The 25,244-nt window shown below is 43.9% G+C and overlaps 1 protein-coding gene across 6 annotated transcripts in view; it reads right to left on the bottom strand.

Moving 5' to 3' along the window:
• The window catches only part of PKHD1 (PKHD1 ciliary IPT domain containing fibrocystin/polyductin), a 266,267-nt gene that overhangs the window by 132,473 nt on the left and 108,550 nt on the right, over positions 1–25,244 (bottom strand). For all 6 annotated transcript variants that reach the window (XM_083828669.1, XM_083828668.1, XM_083828667.1 and 3 more), the window contains 6 exons: positions 12,549–12,756; positions 11,413–11,570; positions 9,657–9,851; positions 8,350–8,475; positions 5,488–5,621; positions 507–619 (listed from right to left, as the gene is read on the bottom strand). In XM_083828669.1, the coding sequence (XP_083684795.1) occupies positions 507–619; positions 5,488–5,621; positions 8,350–8,475; positions 9,657–9,851; positions 11,413–11,570; positions 12,549–12,756 (934 nt within the window). The remainder of the gene's footprint in view (positions 1–506; positions 620–5,487; positions 5,622–8,349; positions 8,476–9,656; positions 9,852–11,412; positions 11,571–12,548; positions 12,757–25,244) is intronic.

Genomic DNA, 25,244 nt, shown 5'->3' with positions numbered 1-25,244 from the left:
CAAGAAAGAAATTGTGCATCTGTTCTCTTGCATGCCATCCTCTTCTGCTCAAAATGTCTGGCATACTTAAATTGAGCTTTATATCCAACACATGAGTACATGCTTCAGTGCTTTGCTGTTAAATGGTTGAGGAGGAAATGTGTTAAATGTGGTGCTATAAACTATATCAGGATCATTTAAACAAGGGGGTAAAGTGGAGGTGCTTGTTAACAGCACAGGAGAACTCAGCAAGTTAACAAATTGGGCTTGTTAAAGAAGACGAAAGGACTGTATAGAAACTACTAAGGAAACAACTTGCAATCAGACCCTGAAAAATAGCCCCAACCACATCGCTGACTTTGCTCTATTGTTGAGAACTCTGCTTTACAAGAAAGAAAGCCCTTAAAACGGTGCAAAACTGAAGAAAAAATCCTGAAAAGAGGGAAGAAGACTTTTCTGCTCTCCACTGCAGTTATAATTAGTGGTACCATGCACAGAAGTCTCTTTAACCAAAGATCCCCAAGTACCTTGTGCAGGAATGGGCGACGTTCTCACTGAAGGACAGGAGAGGCATTTTGGATGGTCCCTCAGGGGAGAGATGAAATAAATACCCATACCCAGCAGCACACACGGTGTTACCCTGCAGAGAAATGTATACAGTTGTGAAAAAGATTACCACACATTTCTGAAAATTAAAATAAGTTTCATGAAAACAAACGAACAAACAAAAAAAAGGCAAGCTCTGGTAAGTCTGGCTGACAGAAGCTGGTACATTGTTTCTGTATCCATGCTCTCATCCTGTTCTTGCTCTGTCCTTGGGCTAGGCTCACAAAAACCTACTCTCAAACCAGACAGCAAGGGCTGGCCTAGCAATAGGAACTCCTGACAGCAAAATGGTATTGATGGCAAACTATACTTTTTCCTGATTTACTTCTCAGTCTGCATGTTTCTCATGTCTCCCCAAAGTCAATACAGCAAAAAGAAACAACATTGGCATTGAAAAAGTGACACCCTGAAAAGTCAAGACAAAGCAAAGAAATACATCTTCATGCTGTGTCAGTGTCTGAACAATTAGACTTATTCAGATCTGTGATAAAACGCTTGGGTTTGATTCTTTTTTACAGGTTAAGCGACTAACCATAGGGAGATTAAGTCATTGCCAATTAATATCTCTTAATGAAGAAATTCTGGAGTTGCTTTCTTTGCAAAAAAAAAGGAAGTGAACATAAGCCTTATAATTAGGAGTTTAGTTCTTGCAGAGTCTGTAGCAAGTGGGTTGTGCAGGAGGTTGTACGATGGGTTAGGAGATGTTCTTCTCCAGGGCAAAAGCCTGCTCTTACCTGCTTATTTTGGACAGTAGCCAAACTGACTTGTTTTGGGATGTTGTCTATACAGGGATGCTTTCATGTGCACATCTGGGCATGATCCCCCTCAACTGTCTTAGATGTGTAAAATTTTGATGCTGAAGTCCAGGCTGCTAAACTTAGGCTCCCTTTCCAGGAAAAAAAGTAAGGTGTAGGCATGTCCAGGGGGCAATTCATCCTGTCTAGCCTTAGATAAGATTAATTGCTCTCTGGAGGTACCTAGTTCTCTAGAGGGAGTCTAAGATGAGCTTTCTTGCAGGTATAAGAAGAGCTTGCTCTCTAAGATTGGGACTGACCCAGCGACTACCATTCCTAGGTCACCGGACAGTGTTAAAACACTAATGGCTTTTTGGTCCCTGATGGTCCAAATCAAAGCTGAACCTGGTGACCCGGAGGTGAAAGCCTCCATATTCCAATTACTTTCTCCTGACCCTTCCAAGTGTGTTCCCTACAGTCGTGATCTCTGACATCTGTCAAGCAACGAAGATATATCAATAACCAAAGCACTGCTCTCTCCATCCCCTGGTAAAGCTGCTGCTTTTTCCAAAAGTGCAGCCAGAGAACCTTTTCCTTTAACAAAATGCTTGTGCAGTCCTGTCACATTATTTCCAGGATCTTTTACTTGTGACTCCAATCATGCATTCTGCAGATGATTCATAAGGAAAAACTGCATATTTATTCAGCCAGCTAGTGGCTGGAGGGCAGGGGTTTTAGGCAAGGAGGGAATTTTGTGTGGAAATCAATTCTTTGTGGAAGTCAGTATATTATGAATGTCCGTGCAACCAAAATTCCAGAGAGAAATTACCTCCTCAAGCATGCCAAATACCTGGAGGTATGCATCGCAAGTCAGTAAAATAAGTGGCTGACGTTTAAAGTGACTCTTAACAGTACAACCCCGCAAATGTAAATATTTCATGAATTTCTTTTAAATGATTGGGGCTCAAAGTGTTGACCTTATGGATGACATTAAAGCTCTGAAGAGTATGTCCAGCACTGTTCCCCCAGTTTCAGAGCCTGGTAGGATGCAAGGAGTATCCCCAATGGGCTCACTTCAACACGTACACAATTTGCAAAAGGTTTTAGAAAAAATCTCAGTAGGAATGAAATGGTGGGAAACAATCAATGCCAAACAGATGCAGCCTCACCTCTTTGGTATTGTGGAGAATGGCTGGGTTGGGTGGTGCTGGGGAACAAAATCACTTATCAACAGCATGACCACCAGCCACTCCTCTGACGTGGAAGCATGGGTTGATCTCCGCCCTGCTCATTCTTGTTAAAGCTGTTGCCCAGTCTTCAAAACAGCATTGCAAGAAAGGAAAGAAAGCCTGCTGGCTGAATTTCTTAAAACCCAATTTGTGTGTTGTTATGCACAAGCAGTGCATGCTGGTGCTGGGATTTAAGGACATTGAATGTTTACGAATAGGAAGTTACTACAAAAAAGCCAAGGACATCCTGGGCCTAAGAAAACTGAGATAAGTTGTTGATTTTTCTAGTGTTTTTGTTGTTGTTTGGTTTGGTTTGTTTGGTTTTTTTTTGCCTGCACACAGGAATAGAACCAGGGACACATGGCGTTCACTTCAGTGACAAAACAGCCAGTAGCAAAGAGAGGCATCTTCTGTTCCACTTGCTGATACCAGACAAGAAACCAGCCTGCTAATGAAATTGTCTTATGTCACTAAACCAGGGCTTCCATACTTTATTAAAAAAAAAAAATGCTAACTTTGTCATGACCGTTTTGCACTTATACTGTATAAAATTTTATCTAACAGCTTGATTCACAAATGCACTTAAGAGCTTAATTCAAATGGAAACCTGTGGGAATTGGGTCTCTGAATGTCTTTTTAGGCTCAGGTTTGAGTGACTGCTGTGTCCCAATTTCAACACCGTTTAGGAGACCACCGATTTTCAAGGAAATTTAAGCTCTTCAGTCACCGATGCAAATTTAGGCTCCCAAGTAAATTGAGCAGATATGAAAATCTTGTTGCAGGACTCACTGTGAAAAGCTTAACCCATCAAGTGCAGAAACTGTAACACGGTCTGGCCTTAGAGCTCTCTGTCTACCTTAGCTGTAATCTTTGCTTTAAAAACTGCAGCCTGTAAACTTAAAACCAGTGATTGAAAGATGAAAATCTAGAGAAAACAAACAAACAAACAGCCAGTCAACCAAATAAAAAAAAACCCTAACAATGGAATCTAGAGGGCAAATTTTTATTCTATGTCATGGCTTGGAAGCCAGGCAGTGGACAGATGAATTAACTTACTGACATTATGCAGTAGTTAGCGAGTTGTTTTACCAGATAAATGGTGCCTAACTGTGTAGCCCTATGGTCCTAGTGCTGTACCAGCATCCCCTGATTTACTGATTATTATCATACTAAGAAAAAGTCCACAGGTCACAGGGGGTTTGATAGGAAAAAGATGTAGCCTTTTCTCTTAATATCCACGTCCTTCCATGTCTTCTACTGAACACAATACTTACTGTCGAACAGTAAGTACTCCTAATAACAATTTTTAGCTGGGTAACTTCTTTATATTTTCCTTAAAGCCAACACTCTCGCTGCTGCAATGCCTCAGATAGCCCACTCCAAGAAACTGCCGACGCTGAGGTATATCAGCAACCCTTCAAGGGCCATCTGCTATTCTGCCTTGAGTAAAACAGCTTTGGAGAGCAGGCTTAACCCTGATGTTTGGCTGCACAGCCACAGATGCAGCTTTCGGCATATCTACGAAGACACATGAACTAAGAGAGCTCTGCAAATGTTCTGAAAACCCACCACAGTTCCCACGTACCCATAGAGATAATTGCAGCAACCCTTCGCAAAAGCTGAGCCACTGGCAATCCAGCAGACAGCTCCAGGGTAAGTCAGTGCATGATAGTACAAAACTGTGTTTAATGGAGCTGAAATTCATGTGATTCTGCCTCGTTGTTGTACTTTTAACCATATTTGATAGTCTTAAAAATGATAAATACACCCTTGAGGGAAGTGCAGGAAAGTCCTCTCCTTCTTCCTAAGTACTATTGGCTTCAGACTACCATAGGAAATGTGTTGTTCTCTTTTTCACCTTCAAATTTAGGTGCAATTCTTTCCTCCTGAAACAGAAGCCCAGGGGGCAGTTGGGTCTTCACGGACACTTAGTAATTGCTTTGGTTTCTGTGGGTTAGCAATAGAACAGGTCAGAATTATTTTTTTTAATGAAAATGTGCATTTGTCACAACTGAAACTGTGGTAAGAAAGGTCAGTTACAATGAAATTCCAGGCTTAAAATAGTTGAGAAGGAAAAGTGGTTTGACATCACTGAAAGACATGTAGGTTTTTTGTTTGTTTGTTTGTTTGTTTGTTTGTTTCATGAAACACTTAAAAGTGACTATTCTGAGATGTAAGTGATTTGAATAAGAACAAAAATCTATGTATGAACTAAAAGAAAGCATCTCAGAATTAGCGAACAAAAATATGTTCACTGAGCTCAACTTTTTGATGGCAGGGTTGTTAGTCATTAAGCTTTATAATTTTTCAATATTTTGTCACTATTTAGAACACTGAAACTCGCTTGCTTTTAAAATCAATGTCATTTTCATGGGAAGGGGAAAGCATTCTCCTTCTCGCCCTGGAATGCAAATCTGAGACTGTGCATTAGCTCTTATTATAAATCCAGATGGACGTACATTTGATATTGCTTATATTTATTGTGTTTATCATCAGTCCATTAAAATTGAGATTTTCAAAAAAATTTAGAATGACAGAAGAAGAAAAAAATCTAGTGAAGCTGAGCTCATGATAACTTCATGATAACTTCACTAGCTGAAACTTTCATTTTCCATTTTGTCTAGGCATAACTGAGTAATTACTAAAGAAAAAAAAAAAAGAAAAATAGTTTTTACAAGTATCCCAGGAAGAAGAATATCACTGCAATATTGTACTGCATTCAAGTGCAGCACAATTTTCAGTAACTATAAATTTGCCAATGAATATTATCTATTTTGTAATGTGCACATTTTTTTTTATCCCATCACAAGCACAGTGTCTGACAGCTCAGCCAAGAAGCAAATGTTGTGTATGTCATCTCCCAGGTAAATGAAGCTCGTTATCTTTCTGATGTCTTTGAATAGAAAAGAAATGTTATGTTTTATACCTGAACTTCTTACCTCAATGTGGTTGGCAGGAGCCCTGACATAGATCCCTGCTGGTGACAGAGTCTCAATGTTGGATAAACCCTCTGTTCCAGAAAGGCCAATCACTAGGTTGTTTCTGATTCTGTTCCCCTTTTCCAGTCCTTCTCCTTAAAAATAAACAAACAAATAATTAATTAATAATAATAATAAAGAAATAAAGAAATAGGGAAAAATATAAACATAGCTGGGCACATTCTATTGTGCACATCACAGAACTTTCTGGGTTTTTCAGTGCCTGCTTTGCTGGCATGGTGCACCTGGGAATTAGATTTGTGTGACTGTCCTTGGGTAGGTCACTGTCTGAAAAGCACTTCGAAATCTGTGTTTAACAGAGAAGGCTGTGACATGGTCAAAGACTGCCATGGCTGATCACAGCGATGCATAGCATGGGAAGGGGAAGGCTGTGTGCTTCAGAAAGGTCAGAAGGCCGCAACCAAGATAGAAGAGAATTGTTCAGTTGGAAGGGATCTTCAAAGATCATCTAGTCCAACTGTCAACATTGGTGTGAACTGTATCAACGATTTGTATCAACGATCTGACAAAGATTAGACCAACATTGTAAATAGGATAAAAAATAGTTTCAGCCACAAAGAGCCTACACTCTAATCAAACAAATACAGTCAGGCAAAAAATAGTACAATACATATTCTGCAAAGGGCAACAGAGACCACAATTCCACAATTCAATATGCAGAAAACCCTGTATGAAGTGTTATATGTGAATATAACTGCAGACATACTTTGCCCCAGGATTATGGAGAAATGAATAAAGGGACTATTATAAAGTACATTTTACATCTGGGAGGGAAAAAAAGAAAAAAAAAAGAAAAAAAAAAGAGAGTTTCTAAGTGATTCCACCTATGGGTACATAAGCAAAATTGTATCTTCTGTGTCTCCATACACTGCCCCACTTATTTATAAGAAAAAATCTAAAACTGTCACAACGCTGCACAAAAGCGGAGGTTCCCCATCCCTAAATGTGAAACATGAGGAGAGAAAGGAAAATTAATCACTCAATTGATCACACAACTCAGAGTCAAGGGATGCTCCAGAACAGTATTGAATTAGGGAAAAAAATATGTATCTATATCCTTTTACACTACACCATGAAGAAATGTGCCACCCACTGACAAACAGTGGACAGACCTATGCACAGGTCAACTCCAAATAATGACACAGCAACATACGTTCCCCTGCTCTGTTGGTGTGAAAGCAGAATACAAATTGAATCATCTCTGTTTGGCCTACACCAGGAACAAATAAAATCTATTTAGTTTTGTTTTATCAAACAGAAATTATCTTCGACTATACCTGCTCCGGTACTATCCCAGATACAGATCCCTTCCCCAGTCATTACTTCCCTAAATGTAAACCACAGCAAAACATATGAGCTCGTGTTTTGGAGAGGAGAGTAATTACTTTTAGCCTTCCTCCCAGTCTTTTGAGCCTTTCTCCATTTTTGGAATAGTATCCATTTAGGAAATATTTCCTTTCCAGGATATATTTACTACAAATAATGCCACTACCAGAGCATAAGCAGGGTCCTAAAGCAGTCCTTATGACAGCCATATAGGTTTGTGAGGTAGCAAAAAAGGTCTTGGCTTCCAAGCTGAGACCTGGTATGTCAATTAATTCTAAGCCCAGAGCGACTTTTTATGACTGTATTGCAAAACCCCTGAAAATACGGGTTTTAGATGAAATCACTGAGGGATTCTGGAGCTGCAAACAGCCAGATATAATAAATATTCCTTCACAGGCAACAAAATGATATATAAATTCATCCATCAGACCCTCTGGAGCTGCTGACAGTGAAGCCATTAAAGACATCTTGGGGTAAGGTGTATTCAGGCTGAAACTTCAAAGGAAATGTTCAGCTCAGCCCAGACTCCTTTAAGCCAGAAGCATGTCCTAGCACAAGTGAGCCAAGGTGTCCCAACAGGATGGAGATCTTGTTCTGCTTCCCCACAGCCACAGGGACTCTGTGTCTCACCTTTGGCAAGTCATCACATCTCTCTGGGCCAGCTCTCTTCATCTGCAAGATGTGTACAGTCGCTCTTCTTTTATTGGTCTCCTCTGTTTAAATCGTAATCTATCACATCCTATTATGTTTATACACAGAACCTAGCATAGGGACTCTCTGTGTGAGGCGAACTGAAGGCTCTTTTTTTTATCTCTGTTTATCTTAAAATTGGTCATTTTTTTATCCTATCTCTAATGGAAACAAAAATCAAGCTTTATCTTTAGGTATTCAGGCAACATCAGATCCCAGCAGAAGATGCTGCAAGTCAGTCTCCTGATGGTTAGTTAGGAGAAATATTTTGTTGTTTAACAGTTTTGTTGCTCCAAGCTCCAATTTATTTAAGAGCTAAATCCTCTACTTAACTTTTAACATATGCTTTCACTCCATTATCTTCAATGTCAAATGACTGAAGTTAAAGGTAAGTATGCTCTTAAATGCCTCACTGAACTGGGGTCTTAAATATTGCATAATGGTGCTCTTCTACAGAGAGATAAATCAATTCCCTAAAAACAAATTTTCTTCCACTTGTACACTGCAGGGGAAAAAAAAAAAAGAAAAAAAAAAAAGATCCAAGTGGAGACTGACCTGAAGAAACAGAGAGTATATGTATGGCCAAACAGAAATAACTGCTAGGAGTTGCATGAGGAATACTGAGAGCTTTATTCCAGATTCACTTATACCAGAAAATGTGGAAGATGTCATTAAAGTCATCAGGGTGCAGTTAAGGATCCTTTTCTCCAAAGACATTTTCATGCAAATGATCATCAGCACATGTTGCTGTTACATGTAGGATAGATATTTTCCTGCTTCACTTACCCAGTAGAAGCCCATGGCCTGAAATGTTATAGAAGACATTACTGTCCACAGTAAAGTTTGAGATCCCGGCCAGACGGAGTCCTTGCCCAAAGGAGTCCAAAACAGAGCAGCCACGTATGTAAGAGTCTGGAAAGAAAAGAGTGCTGTGAGCAAAAAGCACATTGCAGATTGAAGGTTGGGAGAATTTTATATTAGCTCCTCATCCTTTGATGCTGTGCAGTTAATTCTTCTCGCTGCCAAAAGACTGACCAGTTGCAGCTGCCCACCCTTGCTCATCTTTGCAGGTCTTTGCCAACAGGCAGGCATTGTTGAGATGGCCACAGAAGGTAAGAGAGGCCCTGAGTGTAGAAATCGGTTATTTGAGGCATCCATTATTATGAGGGAGGAGGAAATCCAAGTGAAAGGATACAGCAGTATCCTATGAGTGAGCTATGTTATGAGCTCAGGAAATTGGGTGACTGAATTGACTGAGCTGGGCCTGAAGGAAAGGAGGAACATCTCAGAAGGGCAATGAGTACAGATCAGGTATCTTGTACATCTTGTCTAGCCAGGCATGGTGACCTGCCCACTGTACTCCAGGATCATCTCCAGGGCTGCCTTTGGCCACCAGGAAGCCTAGATCCTCACAAGGTAATGAATCTGGCATAGGGAAGACAAAGTTGTAGGTTAACTGAAAGGGAAAGTGCAATCTAGAACCCTTAAAACCTTTGAGCTGACTTAACTTGCTCCCATCACCACCAATCTTCAGAGACCTCATTGCTGCTTTCACTGGGATGAATTTGGTGCTTACCAGTCAAAACAACTAAGTATGTTCCTTAACTTTCAGGTCATATAATTACATTTTGGCTTATGTTACCGAATATCCATGAGACAGCTCTGGGCTCCATTATGGTATATTAGGGCTTTCAATTCCAGAGCTAGAAGTGGCACACCAACTAGAGAAAAGGAGATGGAGGGGAGGCCTCATGGCGGCCTGCAGCTCCCTCACAAGGGGAGCGGAGGGGCAGGCGCTGAGCTCTGCTCTCTGGGGACAGCGACAGGACCCGAGGGAACGGCATGGAGCTGGGACAGGGGAGGGTCAGGCTGGGTGTGAGGGAAAGGTTCTGCACCCAGGGGTGGTCGGGCACTGGGACAGGCTCCCCAGGGCAGTGGTCACAGCATCGAGCTGCCAGAGTTCAAGAAGCGTTTCGACAATGCTCTCAGACATAGGGTCTGGTTTTGGGTCATCCTGTGCAGACCCATCTTTGGGCAGGAAAAGGTGGATAATGTGAGCTCATTTGGACCCGACTCCAGAGCAGCTGTCTCACCTGCCATCCATGCATCGCCAACAACTGTCAGGGCACTGTGGTGCTCCCCAAACGTTTGGCCCATGTGGCGGAATTGGACACCCTCAACCCGCAGCTGACTCGCCTCTCCCTGGAAGGCCTCCACAATGACGATGGCCCCCAGGTCCCGGGACCCCAGCTGCCTCTCACTTCGCTTGTACAGACAGCTGGAGCCACCTGGAATACAAACCAGTAGGAGCTATCAGCATTACATCTCACAGTGACCATGGGACGTGCCTTCAAGCCACATCATGAGACCCACCACACCCACTCAGTGAATTCCTGTCTCCAGCAGCAACCTTAAACACGTGCCCAAAGACAAGCACGTTTGATACTCCTCTGGAGTACTTTCACAATTTCTTCACTGAGTGTGGACTTTTTAGATTTAATTTTTTCTCTTAAAACCAGCAGGAAGCTGTGGCAGTTATATGCTTTGGAAAGTTCCTTGTGTTCAATTTTAAATAGGCCTATGTACAGGGATGATGTATTTGACATTGATTTACCTTGGGTGAGGTTCTTGAAAAGAGGATTGGGCACGGCTATACTGAACTAAGCTGAAATGAGAACATTTTGAAATTTCTTTAAAACTCTCTCTCTCCTGACTGTCCCCGTAGATGGGTGAGGAAACATTACTTCCCACAGTCTGAAGACAAGGAGAGGAAACCATAGGGCTGGGGAACGAATCGACATTCATCGTGTCCTTTCATAGGTCTGTGTTTAGGATATTTTGGTACAAGGGGATTCAGACTTGAATATATAATTCGGGTCTGCTTACAGTCAGTAATACTCGTTTTTCTTTTAAAGAAAGTAAATTAACCACCAAAAAAAAAAAGAATTTTAAATCACTGCCTTCTCATCTTCTGGTGACTCCTCTGAGAAATCCTCCTATACATTAATGCAAATAAAAACCTCAAACAGCTCAAACAGTTAGCACATTTCAGAGACTATATTTATGAGTTCCACACAAAATGGACCATAAATCCATGAGTAATATAAGCAGTTGGCTGCTGGATATCAAATGAAGTCTTGTGTCACAGTCTGAATGCCCAAGGCATTTTGTTTTTAAAGGAAGACTTACACCTGGGTTGCCAGATAACCTAACTCTCCTTAAATTATAATCGCTGTGTCTGACTCCATTTCCTCACCTGCTGGTGTAAATCAGGAAGCCATTCATCAAACTTCATTGTGTTTCACAAAGGTAAAACCAAAGGAGAATTGAGATACCAATTGTTTCACCACTGCTACTAAATGCTACAAGAAACCATTACCTGGTTTTGGTTTTTGGTATCCCTAAGCACTAAACAACGTCTTAATATTTTATACCAATAAGTACAACAAGCATCAGGCTGCTTTGTTTTTCCTTCTTCTTAAAGTGACTAAATAGTAAACACAATTAAAAATTTAATATATTATGTACACTGAAATATGTTTTCAGAAGATACTTTCTTTTCTACACCCTTAGGCTCAGGCAAAACTAAGGGGTCTTTCCCAAGATGGCTTGAAACAACAATGTGAAAATATTACATCTGAGATATTACAATGAAATGCGCTTCAACTCCCAAGACTTCATACTTCAATGTCAAATAATGTTTGGAAAGATAAAATTGCTTTCCTGGCACTGGTAAGTCTCAAAGTTACCCTGTTAAGAAATATTTCTAATGCACAGTGATACCACAATGTGGTTTTAACAAAGCAATTTTACTCCCCGGTATGCTTCTGTTACAAAAGACCTCCTCACCTCTTGCAACACCTGCTTTTGCACACTCTCTGAGGTGGGACCTCCTCTCCCCGGTGACATTCCCTTGAATAACAACCCTTCTGCTAATCAGTGCCACCACAGCAGTCAAAGGCAGGCTCTGCCCATTCACCCTTTCCTCTCCAACGTTGTGGGAGTACCTAGGGAAAGACATAAAGAAGGCACAAAAGCACCTGCAGCTGACGGAGAGCAGGAATGATGTTTACCCTAAGTTAAAATATGAACCCAACCATCCAAATTCAGAGCTGGTATCAGTCATCTTCTCACAACCGACAGTGGCTTATCTAATGCATCTACGTATATGGGCTAGATATATTTTTCCTTTGCTGATGTTATTTTCACCTTGTCTATCATGCTCATAAATTCTCCTTAGATTATGTATGCTTACACCAAAATATTTCAGTATTTGAATTTCCTTCGTCTTCCCAAAACATACTGTGGTGACAAACACAAGTATTTTCTTCATCAAGCCCCACATATTTTTAGCTGAAAATTCTACTATTGACCTTCATGAGTATCAGAGTTAGGCTGCCTCCCAAGCAGAGAAGATGCTTCAGCACTGGTTATGATGTAAGAAGTATAGTTTGGCTAAAGTCTCCATGCACAGAAAACAAAGAGAGCACAAACAGCCAAGCTAACGTACAGTGGAAACACAAAGCAGTATTTCCATACTGAAGTCATTCACTTTGAATGTTTTGTTAATTAACTTAAACAATTCAGTAAAGAAGGGAAGGTTTTTTTTTTTTTTAATTATTTTTTAACAGAATCAGACACTTTTTGTGAAAAAAAATGCACTTACTCAGGAAAATAACTTTACAGGAAAATTATTAATCAACCCCATGCTAAGGCCTGGACTGGCCATCAGTGTTTTCTGCTTCAAAGGTTTCTGAGTTCATGGTTATAATACAGGATTTAAACACAGTCAGAGGCATTCAGGATTGAACGCCCACTAGCTTTAGGGGGAGAGAGAAACCGAAATATCTCTGACCACCTTTGTTAAAAGGATTTATATAGCTATTATATCCCACAGGAAACTGCAAATCCTCACCTACCTAGACCAAATTTTCTCCTGATTTCACTCTCTGCTATAGAAATCCCCTGGGCCCTGGAAAGGATACCTGAGGGGTGATCTAAGGTAGATCACAGTGTTGTTTACAGACTCAATAATGGCCATTTCTTCTTTCTGCTGTAAATCTCCAAGGCCCGTCCTTCCTACAATGATTTCATCACCAGGTTGCCAGTCAACATGTTCCTGGAGTACTAATCGTGTGTCGTTAGCAAGAGCTGATGATTTCAACTGTGTGAAAGCTACTTTGGGCATCCAGCCTGGAGGAAAAAAAAAAAAAAAAAGTTAAAAAGAAAAAGTCAACTGACACCAAAAAAAGAGCAGAAAAGAGCGGTTGCATGATTAGAAAACACTGCCTCACTTGGATCATCTCATAGTCATTCATTTCTCTTTGATAATGTGTAGGAGAGAAGGGATTGATGCTACAAAAGGTGATTTGTGCACATCTGTTTGGATCAGAAAAGTTGCACTTAACAAACAACATCTTCATTTCGTATCTTTTGTTTTTATTGCTCCCAAAGAGATGAAAAATATTCTACAAAGGAGTTTGCTCAAAACGTAGTGGGAGCTGAGGTTTGGTTTCATTCCCCGAGACTGACTTACCTGTGTGAGAAACACCTTCTCCTTAAGCACCCTCTATTACCAACAGAGAAAAGCACTCTCTGCAGGGATCATCATTCTTCTCTGAGTACAAAAAGTACTTTGAATTATCATATTCCCCAATCAAATATCCAAAATGAGACGCAATGAATCTAGGCCTATAAGAAACTTGCATTCAGAAAAAAATATATGCTTCTATTAGTAGCTTTTCAATGACATAAGGAAAGACAAATATAATCACTTTTAAGAACTTTCAAGACTTACTGAAGATTGCTCAGCTAGTAACACAAGGTCCTTTTCACACTGTCTCCAAACCAAGGGCTCATTTTTTGAGATCTTGGCTTAACTGGCTTACCAGGTCATGCAATGAAAACAAGGAGATGCAAAATCAAACACAAGACTAAAAGGTCTAGCATGCAACTAGGCTGTTTTCAAACAGCTGGAAAACAAAAAAAAACAAAACAAAAATGAAACAAAAAAAAATGTTGATTGTCCTTTTTTACCACTTGATTTGCATGGTAGATACTGGACATGTGATAGGGTCAGCATCAGATTATGTGATGGTGGAAACAGGATTCTGCAGATGCCTAGAAGTGTACCTCAGCCTGCTTCCAGAGCTGAAAACACAAAGACTTGCATGGAAAAAGCCTCCTCCATGGGTGGTGTTTCTCAGGGAGTCTGCCTCAGTTGCAGCTGGGTAAGGAAGAACAAAATCTGGAGGTTCCAAGGAAGGGAATGATAATACCTAGCACAAAAACTGTTGGACTTCATGTCCTTTTAAATACAAACCAACCAGTGTGAATACATGAGTTGGAATGACAGCAGGGTAAAGAAGATCCCCCTACATCAGCCACCACTGCAAGGCATTAGCAAGGTTACAACTGCAGGTTCCCAAATACCCTCCTGCTTGTTGGACATATTACCAAGACTGTGTGCAACAAGCCCCAGCCCCAGCAAACTTCTGACATTTCACTCTCCCTTCTTTGCTTCATGAAGCTTGCTTTAACTCTTGACATCTCCTTTTACCTAACAGGCTTTGAAACAGGTTGTTCCAGAAAGATCCAACACACTGAACACCATCAGGGGAGGCTGCATGTGCCTCACACACCTTCTTTTAGTATATTTTTCCCTCCCTCCTTTGCAATAGATCATAATTTACCTTTAGCCCACAGCAAGTTACTGTCCTCCTTGGTTGTACTATAGAAAAGTAATAACACCAGAAATCACTGAGGGTAGAGGTTGCGTCCAATAAATCATTTTCAAATTATTTTAAGCAAGCTTCTCTCTCTGTTTCCTGTTTCACTTTCCGGTTGCTTATACTCTAGTGTCCCAATTCTTCTTTCCTTAATGAAGGTGGAGATAAGGAGTAGCACCCCCAAGTCCATGAATTCACAGCAGAATGAGAGAAGAAAGAATCAAGTCTTGATACTCTGTCATCCTGAAGCGTTTTTGAACACCTGCTCTGTGTGTAGATGAGATAATGTACATCTAAACCCAGCTGAGATAGCTCTGGTTGATTAACTTCTACTTTTCTTAAAGCAGAAATGAAATTTCTCCACTTAGAGCTAAGCAAATCTTCTAGACATCCTTACCTAATGTGCTTCAGTTCATATCATAGAATTGTTCTGGAATGCATGGAATGGATTTCCTTCAAATTAAACTAAAACAGAAGCTACAATCCAGTAGGACATATAATACACTGCAGTCGTAGTCCTTCCCTGTCTGTACATCTGGGTTTCCTTGTGTAGAGAAGGGTGGTGCATCCCCTGAAGCATCCCAAGTGTTTAAGATGCAGATTCTGATTTTTGGGCCAGAATTTTTGGGCCATATGAAAATTTGGGCCAGAATTACTTATTATGTAGGCAAGGCTATAGGCAATGTTGCAAGCAGCAGAATCATTTGCTGCCTTTCAGCTGGGTCAGTGTTTGCACCAAGAAGAGAGGAATCAACACAGGGGACATTTATGGGAGCACACAGAGACACAGACTACTACTCCAGAAATCCATTCAGCCCACCCCAGTGTGGGTGTCAGAAGTAGCAGGAATGAATCACCCTTTTCAGGTGCTCATCTCCTACCAGTTCAGAGTTGATGTGATACAAAGAGTGGGAGGATATTGGTGCAAAGGGAAGAGATAGGACACTTGAAGTAGTGAGAGAGGACATGTAAAGTAGTGAGACAGTGTGAACTCAAATAAGATGAGTAATGAGAAAATAAAAACTATTTTAGCACAACAGCTGCTCTATCTGCCACTGGTCACTATCTGGTCAATACCTAGCTTACCCCCAGGGAAACTGTTTTATCACTTTCAAAGGTGCCTTCTTGATGACCCTTTCTGGTTGTCTTGAGGAAAGTACTGACAGCTTCATCTCATCTTCCCTCCATTGAACATCCTGGGATGGTGTTGTGGTTTAACCCGGCTGGCAGCTAAACACCACACAGCCGTTCGCTCACCCTCCCCCCTCCCTCTCTGGGATGGGGGGAGAGAAACGGGAAAGTGAAGCCTGTGAGTTGAGATAAAGACGGTTTATTAAGACAGGAAAATAATAATAACAATAATAATAATAATAGTGATAATGGTAATAGTATTAACAATAATAATGTGTAAGAAAACAAGTGATGCACAATGCAATTGCTCACCACCCGCTGACCGATGCCCAGCCTATTCCCGAGCAGCCGGCCCCCCCACCCCGGCCAGCCACCCCTATATATTGTTTAGCATGACGTCAGATGGTATGGAATACCCCTTTGGCCAGTTTGGGTCAGCTGTCCTGGGTCTGTCCCCTCCCAGCTCCTGCTGCACCCCCAGCCTGCTCGCTGGCAGGACAGAGCAAGAAGCCGAAAAGTCCTTGGCCTGGTGTAAACACTGCTCTGCAACAATTAAAACATCAGCATGTTATCAGCGCTCTTCTCATCCTAATCCAAAACATAGCACCCTACCAGCTACTATGAGCTACTTAACTCTGTCCTAACTGGAACCAGGACAGATATCCACCCCTTATTCCATACCATTTATGTCATGCTCAGGTTACACTCTGTCCAATACATTCTAATTAATCACCATTTTCATCTATGATATATAGCAATCATGGTAGTGATGACATACATTATTATATAATAATTAACATACTACAATTCAACTCATGGGCTATTCTCACCCAGTATCAAATCCCCTTGAGGTACACACCGGACCTCCCCATTCTTTTGCATTACCCACCAAGTGCATCCAGGTCCCTGAGCAAAAGCAATTCCACGAATAGGTTTGCCTTTTCCTGAGGCAGGAGTAGCCCAGACTGTTTTACCCAGCATGTTTCTTACGTGCACTACAGGAACTTTATCCCCTTCTACAGTGCGTAACAGGTTTGATTGGGCAGGTCCAGCTCGGTTGGCAGATCCCCTGGTATTGACTAACCAGGTGGCCTTTGCCAAATGTGTATCCCAATTTTTGAATGTCCCAGCACCCATTGCTTTCAGTGTAGTCTTCAACAGTCCATTGTATCGTTCAACTTTTCCAGAGGCTGGTGCATGATAGGGGATGTGATACACCCACTCAATACCATGTTCTTTGGCCCAAGTGTCTATAAGGTTGTTTCGGAAATGAGTCCCGTTGTCTGACTCAATTCTCTCTGGGGTGCCATGTCGCCATAAGACTTGCTTTTCAAGGCCCAGGATAGTGTTCCGGGCGGTGGCATGGGGCACAGGATATGTTTCCAGCCATCCGGTGGTTGCTTCCACCATTGTAAGTACGTGGCGCTTGCCGTTGCGGGTTTGAGGGAGTGTGATGTAATCAATCTGCCAGGCCTCTCCATATTTATATTTCAGCCATCGTCCTCCATACCAAAGAGGTTTTGACCGTTTGGCTTGCTTGATTGCAGCACATGTTTCACAGTCATGAATAACCTGTGCTATAGTGTCCATGGTCAGGTCCACCCCTCGATCACGAGCCCATCTGTAGGTTGCATCTCTACCTTGATGGCCTGAGGTGTCATGGGCCCATCGGGCTATAAATAATTCACCTTTATGTTGCCAGTCCAGGTCCACCTGAGCCACTTCAATCTTAGCAGCCTGATCCACCTGCTGGTTGTTTTGGTGTTCTTCAGTAGCCCGATTCTTGGGCACATGAGCATCTACATGGCGTACCTTTACAACCAGGTTCTCTACCCGGGCAGCAATATCTTGCCACAATGCCGCAGCCCAGATGGGCTTGCCCCTGCGCTGCCAGTTGTTCTGCTTCCATTGCTGTAACCACCCCCACAGGGCATTTGCTACCATCCATGAATCAGTATAGAGATAGAGAACTGGCCACTTTTCTCGTTCAGCAATATCTAAAGCCAGCTGAATGGCTTTTACTTCTGCAAACTGACTCGATTCACCTTCTCCCTCAGCAGCTTCTGCAACTCGTCGTGTAGGACTCCATACAGCAGCTTTCCATCTCCGATGCTTTCCCACAATACGACAGGACCCGTCAGTGAACAAGGCATATTTCTTCTCATTTTCCGGTAGCTTGTTGTACAGGGGGGCTTCTTCAGCACGAACCACCTCCTCCTCTGGTGATATCCCAAAGTATTTGCCTTCTGGCCAGTCCATAATCACCTCCAAGATTCCTGGGCGACTGGGGTTTCCTATTCGAGCCCGCTGAGTAATCAGTGCAACCCACTTGCTCCATGTAGCATCAGTTGCATGATGCGTAGAGGGGACCCTTCCTTTGAACATCCAGCCTAGTACCGGCAGTCGGGGTGCCAGGAGGAGCTGCGCTTCAGTACCGACCACTTCCGAAGCAGATCGAACTCCTTCATATGCTGCCAATATCTCCTTTTCAGTTGGAGTATAGCGGGCTTCAGATCCTCTGTATCCCCGACTCCAAAACCCCAGGGGTCGACCTCGAGTTTCCCCAGGTTCTTTCTGCCAGAGGCTCCAGGTGGGACCATTCTCTCCGGCTGCGGTGTAGAGCACATTCTTTACATCTGGTCCTGTTCGGACTGGCCCGAGGGCTACTGCATGAACTATTTCCTGCTTAATTTGTTCAAAGGCTTGTCGTTGCTCAGGGCCCCATTCAAAAGCATTCTTCTTACGGGTTACTTGGTAGAGCGGGTTTACAATCAGACTGTAATTTGGAATATGCATTCTCCAAAACCCCACGACACCTAGGAAAGTTTGTGTTTCTTTTTTGCTAGTTGGTGGAGACATAGCTGTTATTTTGTTGATCACATCCATTGGGATTTGACGGCGTCCATCTTGCCATTTTATTCCTAAAAACTGGATCTCTCGTGCAGGTCCTTTAACTTTATTCTGTTTTATGGCAAAACCGGCCTTCAGAAGGATTTGGACTATTTTCTTCCCTTTCTCGAAAACTTCTTCTGCAGTGTCACCCCACACAATGATGTCATCGATGTACTGCAGGTGTTCAGGAGCTTCCCCCTGCTCCAGCGCAGACTGGATCAGTCCATGGCAAATGGTAGGGCTGTGTTTCCACCCCTGGGGCAGCCGATTCCAAGTATATTGGACTCCCCTCCAAGTGAAAGCAAACTGTGGCCTGCACTGTGCTGCTAGAGGGATGGAGAAAAATGCATTAGCGATATCAATTGTGGCATACCACTTGGCTGCCTTTGATTCCAGTTCATACTGGAGTTCTAGCATGTCCGGCACTGCAGCACTCAGTGGTGGCGTGACTTCGTTCAGGCCACGATAGTCCACTGTTAGTCTCCACTCACCATTAGACTTTCGCACTGGCCATATGGGACTATTAAAAGGTGAATGAGTCTTGCTGATCACTCCTTGGCTCTCCAGTTGACGAATTAGCTTATGGATGGGACTCAGGGAGTCTCGGTTGGTGCGATATTGCCGCCGGTGCACAGTTGTGGTAGCGATCGGCACTTGCTGTTCTTCAACCCTCAGCAACCCCACAACAGAAGGGTCCTCTGAGAGACCAGGCAAGGTAGACAACTGTTTAATGTCCTCTGTCTCCAAAGCAGCTATGCCAAAAGCCCAGCGGAACCCTTTTGGGTCCTTGAAATATCCTCTTCTAAGATAGTCTATGCCAAGGATGCACGGAGCATCTGGGCCAGTCACAATACGGTGCTTTTGCCACTCATTACCGGTTAGACTCACTTCAGCCTCCAATACAGTTAACTGCTGGGATCCCCCCGTCACACCATAAATACAGATGGGCTCTGGCCCTTTATAGCTTGATGGCATTAGAGTACATTGTGCACCGGTGTCTACCAAAGCCTTATACTTCTGTGCGTCTGACGTGCCAGGCCATCGAATCCACACAGTCCAATAAACTCGATTGTCCCTTTCCTCCCCCTGGCTGGAGGCAGGGCCCCTCTAGTCCTGGTCAGAATCTTCATTTCTGTGTTTAAAGGACTGCCTGCTGGAAGTTGGAGCAGCAAACCTTTCAGAGAACTCCTTTTTCCCAATTGTTTTCCTTTGCAATTCACGTACCCGTGCCTCTAGGGTCGCAGTAGATTTTCCATCCCATTTTCTCATGTCCTCTCCATGGTCACGTAGGTAAAACCACAGGGTGGCGCGGTGTGTGTGCCCACCATATTGTCTTCCTTGCATAGATGAACGTTTACCCCTAATAGCTGAGACACTGGTTTGTACAGGTGGGGAGAAAAATAAACTCTCTTTAAGTTGGTGGATCTCTTCAGAAAGTTTCTCCAAGGTATTCTCTTTTAGCTGGTGGACACTAGTTCGTTCAGGTGAAGGGGAAGATAGTCTTTCTTCAAGTTGGTGGATCTTTTCAGAAAGTTTCTCCAAAGCATTCTCTTTTAGCTGGTGGACACTGGTTCGTTCAGGTGAAGGGGAAGATAATCTTTCTTCAAGTTGGTGGATCTTTTCAGAAAGTTTCTCCAAAGCATTCTCTTTTAGCTGGTGGACACTGGTTCGTTCAGGTGAAGGGGAAGATAATCTTTCTTCAAGTTGGTGGATCTTTTCAGAAAGTTTCTCTAAAGCATTCTCTTTTAGCTGGTGGACACTGGTTCGTTCAGGTGGAGGGGAAGATAAATTCTCTTTAAGTTGGTGGACCTCTTCAGAGAGTTTCTCCACAGCTGAGACACAGGCCTTTAGGGAAGAGGAGAGATTTCCTTCGTACTGCCGGAGTATTTTAGTCACTTCATTCACTGTGGGATTCTCCTCCGTTTTCCAGGCTAGTATTGCCAATGAGCTGGCATATGATGATGGGGCACTCCGTACAAACTTCCGCCACATGGGTGGTGTACACTGGACTGCATCTGGATCTGTGGATGTTTGTGCGTCATCTAGGTCCTTATAAATTACTTCCCGTACGGCCAATTCCCTCAGGTACTGAATTCCCTTCTCCATGGTGGTCCATTTGCTTGGTAAACATACAAGTTCTTCCTTGAAGAGATACCTTTCCTTCACAGCTGACAGGAGACGCCTCCAGAGGCTGCGAGATTGTGCTCCATCTCCAATTGCTTTGTCAATGCATGCGTCCCTAGCAAGGGATCCCAGCCGCCTGGCTTCCTTGCCCTCCAATTCCACATAATTGGCTCCCGTGTCCCAGCACCGGAGCAGCCAGGTGACAAGCTGCTCGCCTATACAGCGACCAAAATCTTTTCGCACATCTCGTAGCTCACGCTGGTATAGAGTCCGGGTAATTACTGTTGATTTTCCGACATCCTCATCCTCATCTTCAGTCTCCTGCACCTTTGATGGCTGGTATGGAGTCCGGGTAGTTACTGTTGATTTTTCGCCATCCTCATCCTCATCTTCAGTCTCCTGCACCTTTGATGGCCCAGCCTCGTCTTCACTTCGCCCAGACTTAGCAGAAGACTGTCTGCGTTTTAAACGACCTGAGCCTCTATACCATTTTTTCACCTTGTCTACAGGGGCAACTTGCACTGCTACAGCTCGTTTCTCTGACCCAGCCACAGGGTCTGCCACAGGGGTTGGAATACCCTCTGCGGGGTCAACTTGCACTGCTACAGCTCGTTTCTCTGACCCAGACACAGGGTCTGCCACAGGGCTTGGAATACACTCTGCGGGGTCAACTTGCACTGCTACAGCTCGTTTCTCTGACCCAGACACAGGGTCTGCCACAGGGGTTGGGATACCCTCTGCGGGGTCAACTTGCACTGCTACAGCTCGTTTCTCTGACCCAGACACAGGGTCTGCCACAGGGCTTGGAATACCCTCTGCGGGGTCAACTTGCACTGCTACAGCTCGTTTCTCTGACCCAGCCGCAGGAGTGGGAGCAGCTGCACGAGCTGGGGCAGCTGCAGGAGCTGGGGCAGCTGCAGGAGCTGGAGCGGCTGCAGGGGCTGGAGCTGGAGCGGCTGCAGGAGCTGGAGCTGGAGCGGCTGCAGGAGCCGGAACGGCTGCAGGAGCTGGAGCTGAAGCAGCTGCAGGAGCTGGAGCTGGAGTAGCTGCAGGAGCTGGAGCTGGAGCGGCTGCAGGAGCTGGAGCGGCTGCAGGAGCTGGAACTGGAACGGCTGCAGGAGCTGGAGCTGGAGTAGCTGCAGGAGCTGGAGCGGCTGCAGGAGCTGGAGCTGGAGTAGCTGCAGGAGCTGGAACTGGAGCGGCTGCAGGAGCTGGAGCTGGAGCTGGAGCGGCTGCAGGAGCTGGAGCTGGAGTAGCTGCAGGAGCTGGAACTGGAGCGGCTGCAGGAGCTGGAGCTGGAGCTGGAACGGCTGCAGGAGCTGGAGCTGGAGTAGCTGCAGGAGCTGGAACTGGAGCGGCTGCAGGAGCTGGAGCGGCTGCAGGAGCTGGAGCTGGAGTAGCTGCAGGAGCTGGAACTGGAGCGGCTGCAGGAGCTGCAGCTGGAGTAGCTGCAGGAGCTGGAACTGGAGCGGCTGCAGGAGCTAGGTTGCTAATAACATCAATTGCAGCTCGATAGGCACAAGCCAGACCCCAGCACGCTACAGTGATTTGTGTCACTTTGGAACTGCCAGAGTCATGACACCTTTTTTTCAAGCATTCTGCCAGCTTTTTAGGATTTTGCAGTTGTTCAGGGGTGAATGTCCAAAACACTGGAGGTGACCACTGCTCTAGAAACCTGCCCATATCCTCCCACACTCCCTGCCACTCGCAACTATCCCGCCTCAAGACAGATCTCCGGATGAGATTCCTAAGTAGTTGTTTAACCCTCCACAAAATCTGAAGCGCATTCAGGAGACATAACAACAAGAGCAGGCTGGTCTGAGTATCCCAAGGATATTCAACATCTCGGAGAACCACCGTAACTAACTCGGGGGATAAGAGGGTGGTGGTGAAGGAGAAAGGGAGAGTGAACAGGTAGGGAAACATGTCTTCCCCTGTCCCCTTCACAGATTGGCTCCCTAACGAAAACAGGCAATAGGTGTAATTGCTAATAGTTTCCGAGATATGGGTTCCAAAGTATAGAGTCGACGTCAGTGCTGAGTACAAATACCAGGTTAAAGTCGTGACCAGATATTTCATCATTTCATAAGCCATTGTTACACCGCACAGTACCATAACAATCTTAAACCAGGGCCCGGAAAGGATAAACAGTGCAACAGGGAGCACATACAGAAAGTAACGCACCATAAAACTCAATTTGGAATACAGGTACAGCAGACTGGAGATTAAGGCAATCAACATCGTGACTAGCAACTATTAAGCAGGTCCAATACTTATACCAATTTTAGTTTAACACACTCTGGTCAGATTTGTCGATATCTCAACCCTTCGGGCCCCACGTTGGGCGCCAAAAAGACTGTTGTGGTTTAACCCGGCTGGCAGCTAAACACCACACAGCCGTTCGCTCACCCTCCCCCCTCCCTCTCTGGGATGGGGGGAGAGAAACGGGAAAGTGAAGCCTGTGAGTTGAGATAAAGACGGTTTATTAAGACAGGAAAATAATAATAACAATAATAATAATAATAGTGATAATGGTAATAGTATTAACAATAATAATGTGTAAGAAAACAAGTGATGCACAATGCAATTGCTCACCACCCGCTGACCGATGCCCAGCCTATTCCCGAGCAGCCGGCCCCCCCACCCCGGCCAGCCACCCCTATATATTGTTTAGCATGACGTCAGATGGTATGGAATACCCCTTTGGCCAGTTTGGGTCAGCTGTCCTGGGTCTGTCCCCTCCCAGCTCCTGCTGCACCCCCAGCCTGCTCGCTGGCAGGACAGAGCAAGAAGCCGAAAAGTCCTTGGCCTGGTGTAAACACTGCTCTGCAACAATTAAAACATCAGCATGTTATCAGCGCTCTTCTCATCCTAATCCAAAACATAGCACCCTACCAGCTACTATGAGCTACTTAACTCTGTCCTAACTGGAACCAGGACAGATGGTAAGCACTGTTCATGTATTAAATGAAGACTTTCCTTAGAAGAGGCCTACCAATCAACCATACTGAAATGTCAAGTATTTAGTACATTTTTAAGAATAAACTCATGTTTGTATGCAATCATCATCTGAGACAGAAAGGAATATCAGGGAGAACACAGAGGTGGACACCCCATCCTTCTCAGAAAGTCCTAATGATTCCTTGAGGAGAAGCAAGAGAGGGCAGCAGAGCAGTCATTAATTCAAGGAGAGCTGCACACTGTTGGAGGAACCCCTTTCCATCAGCACTCTGCAACTTTATGCCAGTACAAAGGGAATGCAACTTGCTAAGAACCAAAAGGTAGCATTTCGTCCCCTCTGCACAAAGAGCGGCACCTTGTATGTCTCCCTCTCCAACAACCACAGCTGACTCAAAAAAATCCTCTTGATATGTGCCCACGTGCATTCTTTTACTAGCAGCAGTCTCATCATCATTATTCATTTACCTTCTTTCATTGAGTGAACCTCATGAATTTTTAGGACTCCCATAAAAACGAACGACTGACAGCAGCCATCTGCATGTTGAGCAGCATAGAGTTTTTCTCCAGCGCTGGACATTTTGCTCGCAGTACCAATTCATGTGCATGTGTTAGTGTGTGTGTTTGTGTGCATCTGTGTCCAGGCACACAACTGCCTCCCATTGTGTGCATCTGTCACATACATAGTACAGCAATCATTACAAAAACACTGCTGGGCAACAACTCTTACCATTAAGAGGTGCAAATCACCGTTTCGCATTCAAAATAAGCTCTACTGGAACAGGCCTGGTTCAGGCTTTTTTCCACTTCCAGGTTCAGAAACAAAAATTTTTATGGAAAATATTTCCAAGTATTCTTATTCTAAAAGAAGAGTATTAAAGGTACTAAAACCTCTCCCATCCCCTCCTTTTTTAATTTCTTATTGAGCTCTCAGCCTCCCTTTCTGTCTCCCATTCCACAGTTTTACCTTTTTCCCAGCTATTTAGCTGGGGTGAGATATTTTTTTCTTTATGTGTAAGATTTCTTACTTCCAATTTTCAATGCTTTTAGTACATTTTATTAGGAAAAAAAATATAATAATAAAAAAAGCCATTTTGGATGTCTGATTAGCCTCTAGCTGCTGTTCCAGAAAGACATAGGTCTGACACAGGTCCCATTCTGGGTCTCAGCAAGTACCAATATGCAGTCTTCAAATGCATCAGGGGATTTAGAAATCTGGTTAAGTCCAAACAGTGACTAAAGAAACTCCGCAGGTCAGCCAGCATCTTGTTCTGTTTCACTCAGATCTTCTAATTCATCTCTGGTGGGAGCAGGATCTTCCCCTTTACATGTGGTACCCCAAACTTTCTATAGCTGCCTAAATCCACAAGGATCTGGAAAGCACACAGCAGTCACCAGTCACAGCAGACAGCCAAATCAAATTGCTCCTGCTTCTTGAAGAAGTTGCCAGGCTCCTGTTCACCTACCAGAGGGGGGCTGACTGGGTAGGGTTCACCACTGGTCGAAGGTGGTTCTGCATCCAGCTTCTACAAGGACAGGCAAAATGTGGTGGTGAACATCTCAGGAGGGCATGACCTCCAGCCTGGAGTCAACCCTCGATTCCCAGAGGTCTTCACCAGCTTTTCTCCTTCAAAGAACCAATGGACTCTCTCTACAAAGATCACGAATAGCTAAAAGAGGGTCCCCAGCATGAAAAACCCTTTTACTGAATTCGGTCTGCAGGCCCACCCTTTGGAGGCCCAGAACCTTCCGTCTTGTTTCCCTTTGAAAATAAACTTGATTTCAAGAAAAAACCTGAAGGTAAAGAAAATGACCTTCAGTGACTGGAACTGGGTTGTGCAACAGGTG

Source organism: Anser anser, assembly GCF_964211835.1.
Source record: "Anser anser genome assembly, chromosome: 3".
Taxonomy (NCBI): domain Eukaryota; kingdom Metazoa; phylum Chordata; class Aves; order Anseriformes; family Anatidae; genus Anser; species Anser anser.
The sequence above is the reverse complement of the archived record's forward strand: the minus strand, read 5'-3'. Positions and strand labels throughout refer to the sequence as shown.